Source organism: Lissotriton helveticus, chromosome 3_1 (genome assembly GCF_964261635.1).
Source record: "Lissotriton helveticus chromosome 3_1, aLisHel1.1, whole genome shotgun sequence".
NCBI classification, from domain to species: Eukaryota; Metazoa; Chordata; class Amphibia; order Caudata; family Salamandridae; genus Lissotriton; species Lissotriton helveticus.
This window is the reverse complement of record NC_136061.1, coordinates 530,401,882-530,417,010: the sequence shown is the minus strand read 5'-3', so window position 1 is coordinate 530,417,010 and position 15,129 is coordinate 530,401,882. Positions and strand designations below refer to the sequence as shown.

Genomic DNA, 15,129 nt, shown 5'->3' with positions numbered 1-15,129 from the left:
CTAAGTTCAGTGTAATTAGCAGTCCGTTTCTACCCTCATTTACACGTTTCCTTGCAAGGCACTTGTGAAATGTGTTGATGGTGAAAGAAGCCCATTAAAATTAGAAAGACTGACTTTCGGCCTCGATATCAATTCATTTCTCTCAAACATGTAATTGAAATCTCAAGGCGGCAACAAATTCAAACAGACAGATAATAGACACAACAAACGCTACTAAAACTAGCAAAATTCTAGGACTTGCTTACTTTAAGTAGATGAGTGGTCAGCTGACTGAAATCAAAAGGGGTTTGCAATGTGGCCAAAAGGTGTCGCAAGCATCAACAATGAGATGATGTAGGGATAATAACTGCTTCCAACCGAAGATGCTCTTAAAGAATGCTCATCGCATTAATGTCCTGTAATGAATATGCTACTTACCAGTATGCATCTGTTCTTGGCATGTAGGGCTGCTAACATTCATATCTTAGCATTAGATCGCCGCCTAGTGTTGGGCTCGGATGATTGCACATTGTTGTCCTGGAAGAGTCTTCGAAGTATCCTGAGATAGGTGGCTCCTCCCCTGGACTACAGTGCGCATGGGCATCGGCTCCATCCCCAGATTGTTTTTCGCCATTGTGGCAGGAGATGGAGTGAAAGTGTAAAGGATGTCCATGCTAATGAAAAAATACAATAGTATATCCGCAGCTGCGACAGGCACCGGGGAGGAGGGCGGGCGATATGAATGTTAGCAGCCCTACATGCCAAGAACAGATGCATACTGGTAAGTAGCATATTCAGTTCGAGGCATGTGGGCTGCTAAATTCATATCTTAGCATAGAATACATAGCAGTCCCTCCATCAGCGGCGGTTGCCCGTGCCAGCTGCAGAAACCTGAAAAAGTGTCTTTAGAACAGCCTGTCCTACAGCTGCTTGCTGCTTGGAATGCACATCAACACAGTAGTGTTTTGTGAAGGTATGTGGTGTGACCCACGTGGCTGCTCTGCAAATATCCTCTAAAGGAATGTTCCCTAGGAAAGCCATGGATGCCCCCAGTTTGCGTGTGGAGTGCGCTCTGGGGGGTATTGTTAAAGTGCGCTTGGCTTTTTGATAACATATCTGGATGCACTTAACAATCCACCTGGCTATCCCTGCTTTGGAAATTGGGTTGCCTTTGTGTTGTGGTGCGAAGGCAACAAAGAGTTGTTTCGTCTTTCTAAAGGGTTGTGTTCTGTCTATGTAGTACATCAACGCCCTCCGTACATCTAAGGTATGGAGCATTCTTTCCGCCACCGTTTGCGGGTTTTGAAAGAATGCTGGCAAGTCAATAGTTTGATTAAGATGAAACTGTGACACCACCTTAGGAAGGAATTTAGGGTTAGTGCGTAGCACCACCCTATTTGGGTGAATTTGAATGAACGGCTCTTGTATGGTGAGCGCTTGCAGCTCACTGACACGCCTCAGAGACGTAACAGCTATCAGAAAGGCCACTTTCCACGTAAGGAATTGGAGCTCACACGAGTGCAGTGGCTCAAATGGTGGCCCCATCAGTCTGGTGAGAACGACGTTGAGGTTCCACACCGGAGCTGGTGGGGTTCTTGGGGGAATGACTCTCTTCAGACCTTCAAGGAAGGCTTTAATGGCGGGCACCCTGAAGACAGAGAGGTGCTGCCTGTTCTGAAGATAAGCCGCTATGGCTGAGAGATGTATCCTAATGGAAGTGTACGCCAGATTGCACTTGTAGAGATGTAACAGATAACAGATGATGTTGGGAATAGATGCATCTAGCGGGTTGATGTCATTGGACGTACAGTAGATGACAAAACGCTTCCACTTAGCAGCATAGCATGCTCTAGTAGTAGGTTTCCTCGCCTCCTTGATGATACTCATGCATTCTGGAGGTAGGTTAAGGTATCCAAACTCTAGGACTTCAGGAGCCAGATCGCCAGGTTGAGCTGTCGTGGATCTGGATGCTGAATGTCTCCATGGTTCTGCGTCAAAAGACTGGGTGTGAGGCGCAGTCTTTGATGCGGCACCACCGAGAGTTCGAGGAACGTGGTGTACCAAGCCTGGCGCGCCCATGTTGGAGCAACCAGGACGAGTGTCATGGAGTGCTGCCTTAGCTTTCTTGCGACCAGCGGTATTAGAGGGGCTGGCGGAAAAGCGTATGCAAATTTGCCTGACCAGTTCATCCATATCGCATTCCCCTGCGACTGTGGGTGAGGGAACCTGGCGGCAAAGAGTCGGCATTTTGCGTTCTCCTTTGTTGCGAACAGGTCTATCTCCGGATGACCCCACTGTTGGAAGAACGGGTGGAGAACAGAAGGGTGTATCTCCCACTCGTGCATCTGATGGCTGTATCTGCTGAGCAGATCCGCCATCTGATTGTCCTTGCCCGGGAGGTGTTCTGCCATGAGGAAGATGTTCCTCTGAATGGCCCACTTCCACATGCTCTGAGCCAGATGAGACAGCTGTGGCGAGTGGGTGCCTCCCTGCTTTTGAATGTAGTACATCGCGGTCATGTTGTCCGTCCGGACTAGCACGACCTTGTTGCTCAGATGTACAATGAAGGACTTGAGCGCCATGAAGATTGCCATCAGTTCCAGATAGTTGATGTGCATCTTCTGTTGCTGCGTCGTCCATAGTCCCTGCACTGTGTAAGTGAGCACATGAGCTCCCCATCCCTGGAGAGACGCGTCCGTTGTCAGGATAATCTGCGGCACAGGCTCTTGGAACAGTCGGCCCTTGCAAAGGTTGTGTGGAGTCCACCAATGCAGAGAGTCGTATGCCCGACTGGTAACCAACACTAGGTCTGTCAATTGCCCACGAGCCTGTGTCCACTGATTCGCTAAGCACTCCTGGAGCGGGCGCATATGCAACCGTGCGTGAGGGACTATGAAGATGCAGGAGGCCATCATGCCTATCAACTGCATGAACACTCTCGCTGGCAGGGAGTGTCGTGGTCTGAATCGTTGGATCAGCGACTGAATGCTGTCGATTCTGACTTGGTTTGGCTGAGCCATGGCTGTCAGGGTGTTGATCGTAGCACCCAGGAACTGCCGGACATGTGCCGGCTGAAGATGCGATTTTGGGTAGTTCAGGGAGAAACCCAGATCGTGAAGCAGGCGAATTGTAGTCGACATGTCTGCGGCGCACTGTTGCTCCGACTTGGCTTGTACGAGCCAGTCGTCTAGGTAGGGGTAGACATGGATATTCTGCCTCCTGAGGTGCGCCGCCACTGTCGCTAGACACTTGGTGAACACCCTCGGGGCTGTTGTGACTCCGAAGGGTAGGACTTTGAACTGGTAGTGCCTGCCTTGAATAGTGAACCTGAGATATTTCCGGTGTGACGGGTGTAGTGGAATATGGAAATAAGCATCCTTGAGATCTAAGGTTGCTAAGAAGTCTCCCTGGTTTAGCAAGGGAAGAATCTGCTGCAGTGTAAGCATGTGGAAATGTTCCGATAGTATGTACAGGTTGAGGGGACGTAGATCGAGAATGGGCCTGAGAGAACCGTCCTTCTTTGGAATAAGGAAGTACAGGGAATATACCCCTGTGCCTTCCTCCCCCACCGGCACGAGCTCGATTGCGCCTTTTTGCAGCATCGCCACTACTTCCTGCTGCAATAAGTGCAAGTGCTCTGCGGACATAGGCCTTTGCCTTGGTGGGATGTTGGGTGGAGTGGATTTCAACTCTAGGCAATAACCATACTGAACTAATTGTCGCACCCACCTGTCTGTGGTGATGTTTCTCCAGACGGGCAGGAACTGCTGCAGTCTCCCCCCGACAGGTGTTAGGTGGTCGGGGGGCAGTGACAGAGAGTCACTGTTTGCTTGGAGTAGAGGTGCGGGAGCTGTTGTTTCCTCTGCCGCGACCTCTGTTGCTGTTGTTCCTATAACCTCCCTTGTTCTGCTTAGTGAACGAGGCTTGCGCCCCACCTTTGGAGAACTGGGATTGTTGACCCATCTGTCCTCTGGTGACTCCACGTGCACCTGAGCGACGAAAATTGCCGCCACGAAACTGTTGGGACTGCAGGGCCCCCATAGATTTAGCAGTTTCCGTGTCCTTCTTTATCTTCTCTAAGGTGGTGTCAACATCCGGACCAAACAGACTATCAGGATTGACTGGCTGATTCAGAATTGTCGTCTGAATATCCTGCTTGAACCCTGAGATGCGGAGCCAGGCTTGTCTTCTCAGCATAACGCTAGTGTTGATAGCCCTAGCAGCTGTGTCCGCAGCGTCAAGTGCACACTTGATGGCTGCGTTTGATATTAGCTTTCCTTCCTCAATAAGCATCTTGGTGCCTTCTTGGAACTGTGGGGGCAGGTGTTGTATAACCTGTTCTAGGGTGTCGTAGTGCGCCCTATCATAACGCGCCAGGAGCGCCTGTGTATTTGCGATGCGCCAAAAGTTTGCCGCCTGTGCAGCCACTCTTTTGCCTCCTGCCTCAAGCACTTTGGACTCCTTGTCCGGGGGAGGAGCTTCACCCGTTGTCTGGGAGTTGGCACGTTTCCTGGCATTGGCAACCACAAGAGAGTCCAGTGGCAACTGTCCCCGGATGTAGACGGGGTCCGCAGGAGCAGGCCTGTACTTCTTTTCAATGCGAGGGTTGACCACTCTAGCCCTCGTAGGCTCCTTAAAAATGTCTCCAGCATGTTTGAGAACACCTTTCAGCATAGGAAGTGTCTTTACTGTCCTCTCAGATATGGCAAAGGTGTCAAAAAGGAAGTCTTCCTCAACCGGGTCGGCATGCATGTCCACATCATGATTGGCCGCCGCCCGTTCAATTAGTGCATGAAATCCTGCTGAGTCCTCAGTCGGGGATGCACGTGCATTAAAGGTTTGCGGGTCTTGGCCCGCACCCTGGGTGTTTTGGTCACCAGAGTCGTCGTATGAATCTGGTTGTACATCAGGGTCATCGATGGGGAAATTGTACTGTTCATCCTCATCATCTTCCTCACCCACAGAGTGTTCTGGGGAGGGAGTAGGGCTCCGTCTAGGAGGAGGCTGAATCGGCTCCGTGAGGCCTAAGGCGTCAAGGGGCACCCTCTTCTTCTTCAACGGGATGACGTAGGGGTCCACCGGCTCCGAAGTGATCTTCCGTTTATAGAGGGTCAGCTTGCCGGTGGCAGCATCGATGAAATGCTCTGAATCGTCCACCGAGTCGAGTACACGACGTGGAAGAGGGTCTGGCAGTGAGGAAACCTGCTTCGGAGCCGATTTCGTCGAAAACGCTTTCGGCGCCTCCTTAGGTGGCAAGAGAAAAAGGAGTTTCCCCGAAGGCTTAGCCGGAGCGTCCTTTTGCGGCTGCGGTGATGGCATCGGAGCCGATGGAGCAAGGGCCTTCTCCCTGATTCTCTGCAGTGACTCCGCAATGGGGGACGGTACACTGCCAGTGGGTTTCGTCGCCGACAAGGATGCTTTGAGCGGTCCCTCGGATCCGACGTCCTCGCGGGCCTTGTGCGGTTTGGGCGCGGAAACCTTCTTCGGGTCCTCCGAATCTTGAGGCCGGGGCGCCGACTTCTTGGGCGTAGCCTCTTTGGAGCCGACCTTGGCGGGCTTGGACGGCGCCGGAGCCGTTGATCCGAGCCGACCATCTTTCTTGGGGGCCCTTTCCTCGGGCGTCGGCTTCGATTTCGGAGCATCGGAATCGACCGACTTCCTCGGCTTCTGCGGACCGGAGGTCGACGGAGCCGACGGGGTGACGGGCACCGACTTCTTCACAGGCACGGCAGCCATTTTAGGAACACTCGAGTCCTTTGGTTTCAGTTTCGATTTCGGGTCGGCCATTTTAGGTGTTGACGACCCCGACGGTTTCAGTTTCGGTTTCGAAACATCGTGCCCAGCAAGTGAGTCCGAAGCCGGGCCCGAAGGCGGGGCTGTGGCTTGCGGCAACGGGTCCAGGGTAAGGCCGACAGGCGATCCCGTGTCCCGGTCGTCCTCGAAACTGTCGGGGCAGAGCTCGTCCGCAGAGCTGTCCGCCGCGGCCCCATAAATTTCATCGTCGTCTCCTACCTCTTCGACGTATTCGAGGACCTGACCCGCGACTCCGTCGTCGTCTCCCGGATCCGCCTCGACCTCCGACCGTGAGGGGGAGATTTGTAGAAGGTGACCCTGGACTTCTTCTTCCGGGTCGCCGAAGATGTTCTCCGGATCCGGGGCCGCTTGCCTAGCTTCCAAGCGCACCGCGCGCCGAAGCTTGAGAGTTTTCTTGGAGCGGAACTGTGCACAGGCCTTGCACTTGCCGTCGTCGTGGTCCGGTGAAAGGCACTTGTTACACACAGGGTGTAGATCGATGTGTGGGTACTTAGACCCACAGAGCGGGCAGTACTTGAACGGGCTCCGCTCCATGTCCGTAAAGGCTTGCTGTCGTGTCGCGATGAGAAGGCCTCAAAGTTTAGAAAGCGAAGAAAACTCCGCTTATTCCGGCTTCAAGAGACGGAAGACTCGAGACCGAGCGCAGACAATACCGACGCAAGAAAATCGAGGCCTTTTGGCCGGTAAAAGATAGTTTTACTTGGTTCCGACAGTAAGACGTCGAAACCACATCCGAACCCAATGGCGGAAAAAAACAATCTGGGGATGGAGCCGATGCCCATGCGCACTGTAGTCCAGGGGAGGAGCCACCTATCTCAGGATACTTCGAAGACTCTTCCAGGACAACAATGTGCAATCATCCGAGCCCAACACTAGGCGGCGATCTAATGCTAAGATATGAATTTAGCAGCCCACATGCCTCGAACTCTCTAGCCCCTAAAAATAACTTTGTTCAAAGTGTGCTCTACACAAAACATGTGCTCAATGACCCAGGGAATTATGACAGCTTCAAGGGGAGGGGAACAGGAGAGGGGGAATAGTATCTCCTGACAGCAGTCAGAACAATTATTTAATGTTGCACTGCTCACAAATCTACCTGTGTTTTCCATCAGGAGGGGCGTCGTTTCCCCCATATGATTTGGGTAACGTGTGATACACAGCTAATCCCTTACCTGATCTAGCCACTGCCAGTTGAGGTTCCTTTGATGGTTGGTCATGGAGGGATGAGGGCTGCAGTTTGCAAGTGCATTTCAAGATACAAGGCAAATAATGGGCCTGCATTGTCTGCACCAACCACAGGAAGATGGACATCAGACCACAAAACTGAATAACAGAATGAAAAGAAATGTTGGGCAAGGAGGCGATGCCTGTCCCGTGACTAACCAAAAGTGTGCGATACTAGGCCGAAAACAAAATTAAATTCGAGCAGAGATGCAATGCCTTCATGCACCTTCCAGCGAGATGGATGCTGTGTTGCCTTCCCAAAAAGATAGTGTGAACCACAAAAGAAGGACATCTGCGCATCAGTTGCTACACATTGCGTAGACCATGTCTTGAATGGCTACCACATTGCTTACAGGTGGAAAGAACATGGCCACCTATGAGAATAGCCCTGTCCACAAGAGACATTTACGATTTCATAGAAGGATCCCACAGTTTTTTCTACCAGTGTTTAATTTACATAAACATAATTAAATCTGCAATGGTTTATAGTCAAGGGCCTCATTTACATAGACATGTCCCACAGCATAGAAAAAACGAATGCCTAATTTACATAGATATGTTCAAGTCAGCAAGGCTTTAGAGACAAGTGCCTCACTTAAATAAATATGTTCAAACCGGCGAGACGTTAGGGACAAGTGCGGTTCTTCGAGCATATGACTGCATTTTCTGGGATGTCCTTCAGCAGGAGCTGGCCCTCGGAGTGTCTGGTGGTTTCTATTGACTGTGTGCAAAAGAAAATCCTATCTGAGCATGTGAGATTTTTCATTCAACAGATTTATTTGCAAGGTTTATGTAAAAAAGATTTGATATTCTAAAACTGTGTTGTTTGAAATAGATTAATAAATGTAGAAATGTATTTTATAATAATTAGTTTCATTGCACTTGAAGTTTGTTTAAAAAAAACTGTCTGTACAGCAATATGTATATTCTTAAGTCTGTCCAAAGGTATAGCTGATGATGCCTCATTTTTAAATAGTTGGTTGAAGATAAAGTACAAATGTGTATTTTGAAAGATGTTCATGTAAGGTGTAGTTTATTAGGCTTTATTTTCTCTTCTATCTACAAAAGGTATAGCTGAATGATATTGCATAATTATAGATACTTTGGTAAACATGCAGCACCCCTGTGGTGTTTGAAAGATGATCTTATAAGGTGTTATTAATTAGGTTTCTGTGATGAGTTTGTACAGACGGTAAAGGTAAATTTTGGCATACAATTAAAGATAGAATGGTGAAATAAGGTGCTGTTAATTAGGCTTCTTTTTGTAGTTTAAGTTGAATGATGCCATATCATTTTAGATACAAAGCCGAAGATATATGCGGTTTTAAAAAGGATCATTAAATGTGTTGTTAACAAGGCTAGGCCTTTTCCCATCTGTGCTAAGCCTTTTTTGGGCTACTTGGGGTAGTTCACGCTTAGGCCCCTGTAACTTTTTGACCACATAATGTATCCACGCCAAATTTGCGTCCTTTTCTTCCAACATCCTGGGGATTCTAAAGGTACCCAGGGTTTGTGAATTCCCCTGGAGGGGACCCATAAATTAGCCAAAATACAGCTAAGTTTTGTTTATTGGGGGAAAAATGGGAAAAAGTACTGCAATGAAAGCGTCTGGGTTTTAACCTGAAATCACCATTTTCCCAGCTTTCAGGGAATGAGACTCATCAGAAAACCAAAAAATGTTTACACAGTTTTGCCATTTTTCTGGGACATAGCCTATTTTTGCTATTTTTTGTGCTTTCAACCTCCTTCCAGTCAATGGTAGAAATGGGTATGAAAGCAATAATGGATCCTGGAAAGCTATACAATTTAGAAAAGTAGACAACATTCTGAATTCAGCATGGGGCCATTTGTGTAGATCCATCAAGGTTTCTTTATATAAAAAAACTAACAGTTAAATATAGGAAAAATTGAAAATTAGTTGAAAAAAAACAGTCTTTTGTGTCAATGTTTTCACCTGTAACTTCCTCTAATTAGGACAGCTCTTTGAAAGCAATATACCGTTACATCCGCTGGACCTTACTGGTTGTGGGGATATATAGGACTTTAGGTTCACCAAGAACCCGACAAAAACAGAGCCAAAAACTAAGCAGCAACTTGCAATGGTTTTTTATTATGTACCGGGTATATAGCAATTATTGTCGGAAAATGTATACGTGGAAAAGTCGGTATGAAAAAGACAACCATGTATTTCTGAAATGGGAACAAAATATAGAGTAGATATTTGCACATTTCTGAAATTGGGAATACTCATACTAGCATGAGAATTATCTGTCATTTTTCAAAATGATTTTTTTAACACATTGTTTTTCATTTGGAAGACAGAAATGCATTGAAAGTCAATAGGTAATAACAGTTGCTTTACAAATCTGAATTACTTTAAGTCTCCCGATAAAAATGGTACCTCACTTGTGTGGGTAGGCCTAGTGCCCGCAACAGGAAATGGCGCAAAACATATAGTGGACACACCGCAATTTCACAGTGAAAAATGACCCTTTTTTGGCAAAGTGCCTAGCTGTAGTTTTTGTACCCTAGCTCTGCCGCACCTACGGAAACCTAGCAAACCTATACAATTTTGAAAACTAGACACCCATGGGAAATCAGGGTGGGGTGACTTGACTGGCCCTCACCAGGTTCCTTTTCCCAAAATCCGTTGCAAACCTAAAAAAAATTATCAAAAATACACACATATTTTCCCCATATTTTGTGGTGGAAAGTTCTCACTTGTGTGGGAGGGCCTAGTGCCCGTGACCGGAAACAGTGCAAAACGCAACGTGGACACACCACAATTTCACAGTAAACAAGCATTTGCATAGCCAATAGGTCTCGCCTTTGGGACCTTATAATTGTTTAGCCAAAGGCGAGACCCTTTGGCTATGCCAATGCTTGTTTCTATTTGTTTACCTTTGCTACATTCGTGGCACACGTGCTTCACTTTAACCATGTAAAGAAATAGAAAAAAACATTTATTTTTTTACTTTTGCAGCAATCGCGGCACCGGATAGTAGTAAAGTGTGTGTGCCGCTTTATTTCGCGCGAGTAAGGGATGTTTCAATATCTGTATTTAATTTTTAAGACTGAAAAATACCGTAAAGATGGTGTACTTTTAAGTGACTATCCGGGTTTTCAAAAATAACTGCAAGTCTTTAAATTGCAAATTGGTACCTTGTAGAGTTAACAAACAGGTGGGATTTTTAAAGGGATGAAAAGTGTATAGGGGCCAAGGTGGAGGAGAAGCTAGCGTATCTCCCTACTTAGCCCCTGCCTTCCAGTACACACTTCCTACCAGACTGTGAGGAGGCCGAGGGCTGGTACACTCAATTACACTAGAAGGCGAACAAGGATCCCACTGCAGCTGCTCCCTTCAGTCAGAGAAATATGGAAATAGAAAAGAAGGGGAAGGATTAGGAAGAACAGAGAGGAAAGGGTGGAGACAGACTAAACAGCAAACACTAAACAGGGCTGCCACACAGAGGGGGAGGAGAGCAGATCTAACAGTAGAAAGGACTCGGTGAGACAAAGAGAAAACCCGGAAATAAGAGGCCATAAAGAAAAAGCATAATACAGAGGAAGCGCACCCAAAGAACGAGAGAGATGGGAGGTGCAACAGCAGGATACACGAAGCAGCCATCCGCCAGGTGGGGCAGACCAAGGAGAAATCACAGCCTCATCTGCCGCCTCAGTGCGAAGCAGTGAGGCCATAAGGAGCGAGGAGGAAAAGTGGACCGATAGGGAAACTAGCCATACTTCTAAAAATACTTGCCATTCTAGTTGTCATAATCCCTCACCTGGGCATTCTTCTGTTTTCTGAGGGGTGCCGGTGACACCAAGGATTACCACCAAGAAGAAGTGTTAGAGAAAATGTACCTAGTGTATTTATTGAGCTCCCTACATCCTTCTGTAGTACATACGTGGGTAAAGCCACACAGCTAACTAACATTGAAGACTGTAATAGAGATAATGGGTGCCAATAATCGAAAGTACTGACGATACGAGTGTGGGTCGGCACCATGCGCGAGCAGTTCAAGGGCAGTGACGACCGATGCGCAAGGCAGGTGGCGAGGAGTGAGCCGACACCGCCACGAACAGTCTTCTATTTCCGTTCCACATGTCCACTGCGTCTCCCCTCCCTTCCGTCACAGTTCGTGATATCCTTAGAATTGCTGCGCCACTGGTTCTACCATGACAGTTCTCTTGCATTGGCCGATTTTTTAATGTTCGTGGTGGTGTCGGCTCACTCTACGTCACCTGCCTTGCGCATCCTGCCTATTGAAATGTGCTTACAAAATATTTTTGTCTTTGATACTCATGACACAATAGTTTGTCCGACAATATTTTTGCTTCCGATAGGCTGTCTAAACTCACCTGCACACCATTCACAGAGTTGCTAACTATCTCCTAGAACCCGCATGGCTATTAACAAGTTAGAACAGGCAATAAAAGCCAGCTAAAGGATTACCGTGGCACGGAACAATAAGTTATTTAGGTGAAAACGAAATAAAAATTTTTTAAAAGCAGCGATAGCAAGGGGCTTTCCTGAAAAGATAAAAAGGGGGGATTATTGTGCTTCGGGCGCATTCAGAAAGTATGGTCTCTAGGTATGTGCTTGTGGGTTAAAATAAAGCAGGGAGGAAGAAGTGCATGGAGGAAAAAGTGCATGGAAGCAATGTGTCAAGAAGGCAAACAACATGTAGTCGGTACTCTGTGCTATACAGTACATAGGCAGGGTATTAAATGTTTTACAAATAAAATATTCCACTTCTGTATTAGTGTTATTATAAAACATTAGCAGTGTTTTTATCCCAGCTAATCCAGAATTCCTGAAAAGTATTCATGCAGATCGGCATGCAAAACTTAATTTGAGAAATTATGTAAATCAAATTCTCCACATCACCCCCTTATCAAATAATGAACAGTGTAAAAATTATAATAAAAAAAGCGTTGGACATTCTTTAGGCTAGGACGACAAATCAGTTGTGCAAAGGATAGAATCTATGTTGCTACAGTTTGAAAACTACAACCTTGTGCTAGCAGTTCTTCTCCAAGCTGTATTTCCTCAAGAAAGAACTTCTGAACGGCCTCTGCATCCTTAAGATCAGGAAGCTTCAAATAAAACCAAAACAGGAAATCACTGCAATTGTTACCATATAAGATATTAACGTAGAATTATGATCAAAGCAACGTGATACTAACAAAAAGTATACCGGCTGTGGTCGCAACACATGCTTAAGACATTCACAGGTGCACAAAGGGGTAATCACACAAAAGACGTCCCATCTAATTTGCTCTTCAGATCTTTTAAGGGTCTGGATTTGTCGCTGCTTGGAGGAAATCATGTCCTCCAGAAACTCCAGTCACTAAATGCTAGTGAAACTCTACAAAAGAGGCTCTGTTGCAATCTTTTCATATGGTGGTGTAGCAGTCTAGAACTCAAATCAGCGAGACCTTGGAGAGGGGAAGGGAGGGGAGTGGCAGGGGGGAATTGAAGAGATAGGGCAGGGTCTTACGACGATAGTTGAAAAGAGACAATTCCATCAGTGAGAGCCATATGCTTCAAGTCCACATTGAAATGGACTGTAAAGAAAAATGTCCAAAGTTGATCGGTGTAAGGAAAAGGGGTGATTAAGCAACGATCATTCAAATACAATTTATTGTACTGCAAGCATGCCTAACACTGGTACAAGCTTGCTTATCGTAAGGCTTATTATGTAGTGCCCAACAGTCTGCTGCATCACAATTCCAGGAGCAAAACACAATTCTACGCAATGAACTTGTAGCACAGACATAAAGCAAACTCCGGGTTCCAACAACAACTCACTGTGAAGTTTTGAAAATTGGAAGCCACAACCAGCCTTCCAGTTGAGGGCTGGTGATGAGAGAGCTCACTACTGAACCATTATGCCTGTGCTCTCCCCGAGGCCCAAGTGTCTTAGGAAAAGAGGGTGGTAGGCCTACACAGACTACCCTGCATCCTTAACTTTGGTCATACAGGTAAATGTGTGAACTAGGAAGAGGCTACTTTGAAGACTAATTGTAAATAATGAGGGAGTAAGGGGGTCAAGAGCTTCTGCACCTGTCCATTAGGGACATCAGTGCTGGTCCGGTAGCATTATCACCACGAGCCTCAAAATCAGTTTTTCCTTGCTTCCAAGTCCTTCCCCACTTCTCCTGCTCTTGCTGCCACATTGCCTTTCCAGGTCCCAGTTAAAGTTCATGTTCCCTTCCTTGTAGCGTCATCCAAGTCCCTATTTTCCATCCCCAGCCGTGGGTTCTTCAAGTGGGACTAGATTAGCATAAATGTTTTGCATTATACAAAACAACGTTAAGGAAGACTTGTAGCCAGAAAAGAGGGTGGGTGGTGCTATCTGTGTTGTGTACAAAGTGCATTAATGTTATTACTAGATCGGAATATGAATGCGAATCTAGCCTCATATAGGACCTGGTGGTGGAGTTACCCGTGCGAGTTTGAGTCAGGTGAATGGGGTGATGTGGTTGAGGGATGCTTCTCAAAGATGCAGAGCTTGGGGGAGAGGGGGTTAGAAGAAGTTCAAAATATTTTCTCTACGCAGTCTTCTCTACCGGGGTTTTCACATGAGGTACAGAGATTTCTTTAATTGCCATTATCTGCTTGAAACTATGCGAGTGTGTTTTCTTAATTCCTTACAAAAATTGCTCTATAGAAGGCATGGACATTTGGATGTTTATGGGGCTCAGTGGGTGAAAGCAGGATGAGGCAGACTATTCAATTTGGTCTGACTTTCGTCTTTAAATAGTTAAACATGAAGGTTTGCGTCGTACAATGCTGGCTTGCACACATTTTCAAAGGTCAGGCTGTCTCAACATGCCGATAGGAAGAAACTGCCAAAACTCAAAACAAGCTACGGCAGAGTATTTTCTGCTGCACCTATGACATGTCCTGCTCCTCATCTATTTCTTAATTCAGCAAATCAGCTATCGTTGCAATCTGTACATTAAGAGTCACACTGAAGAAGCAAAGCCTCATGGATTTAGTAATTTACAATATTAGCTTATTTGGTACTTTTGGAAACAGACTGCAATTATTTTTTATAAAAGGCTATCAGGATAGACCTTCTGTCGCTGTCTTCCACCACCAGCCTAGACATGAAGAGCTTAAGAAAGGACAGCCTGAAGACTGGGATTCACTCAGTGCGTAGGTTTAATGTCTAGTCTCTTGCATTCCTCTAACTTCCTACATCCATCTAGGGCACATCGGCCACTTGACACCTATAAAACAGCGGTGGTTTCCCTACATCAAGGAAGTGATGGAGGTGACCCACCAGACTTCAAACATTTGGCTCCCTGAATAATCATCAAAGAGGCATTTATTCAACCATTCCCTCCATCAGTCACAGGCGATTGCTAAGGGACACATTACAGACTTAAGTACCAGGCCAGGTGTCCTCCAGACCCAACTCAAGCAAGCCCATGCTTGTTGTGACCAACTTAGAGTTTGTCTGGACTGTTCTGAGTGGAGCAGAACGAAGTTGATTTCCACAGGACAGTACTTAAAATGGTAGCTGTACAACTTGAGATTTCATATATTTTCACTTCTTGTTTGCCTTTTTGGTGGGCTCCATCATGTTTTTTTTTAACTCATTAAGTGGACAACATAAATAGTGCAAGCTAAAACAATCGATCATGCTTTTTAACATCCGTTTACATTTCAGTCAAAGCTTTTATTATATTTTTAGTTAGTTGTTTTTATTATCCAATGTTTCGTCCTTTCCAGTTATACTAGACATTCTTCCATTTTTTAGTCTCGGTATCATCTTTGACAAACTTAACAGGAAGAACCAGATCAACACAGTCTGCTCTGCCTGCTTCCTCACTCTCCACAAAATTTTCAAGTGGCTCCCTATCTCCACCGGACGACTCGAGCAAGCCCTCAACACCAGCGGCCTGGATTATGGCAATGCTCTGTACGCTGCACTCGCAGCACCCTTCACACAAATACTCCAAATCATACAGAACACAGCCACACTTAATCTGAGCCTCCCAAGACGGACCAGCATCAGGATCCTTCACTGGATCCCCGTACACGAATGATGCCAATTCAAGCTGTTGACACGGGTCTATAAAGCCCTTCACAACCTA

At 46.5% G+C, this 15,129-nt stretch overlaps 1 protein-coding gene across 1 annotated transcript in view; it reads right to left on the bottom strand.

The window, feature by feature from the left end:
- The window catches only part of TOMM20 (translocase of outer mitochondrial membrane 20), a 75,813-nt gene that overhangs the window by 51,194 nt on the left and 9,490 nt on the right, over nucleotides 1–15,129 (bottom strand). Inside the window, exon 3 of the mRNA XM_078680412.1 lies at nucleotides 12,036–12,117. Coding sequence (XP_078536538.1) covers nucleotides 12,036–12,117 — 82 coding nt within the window. The remainder of the gene's footprint in view (nucleotides 1–12,035; nucleotides 12,118–15,129) is intronic.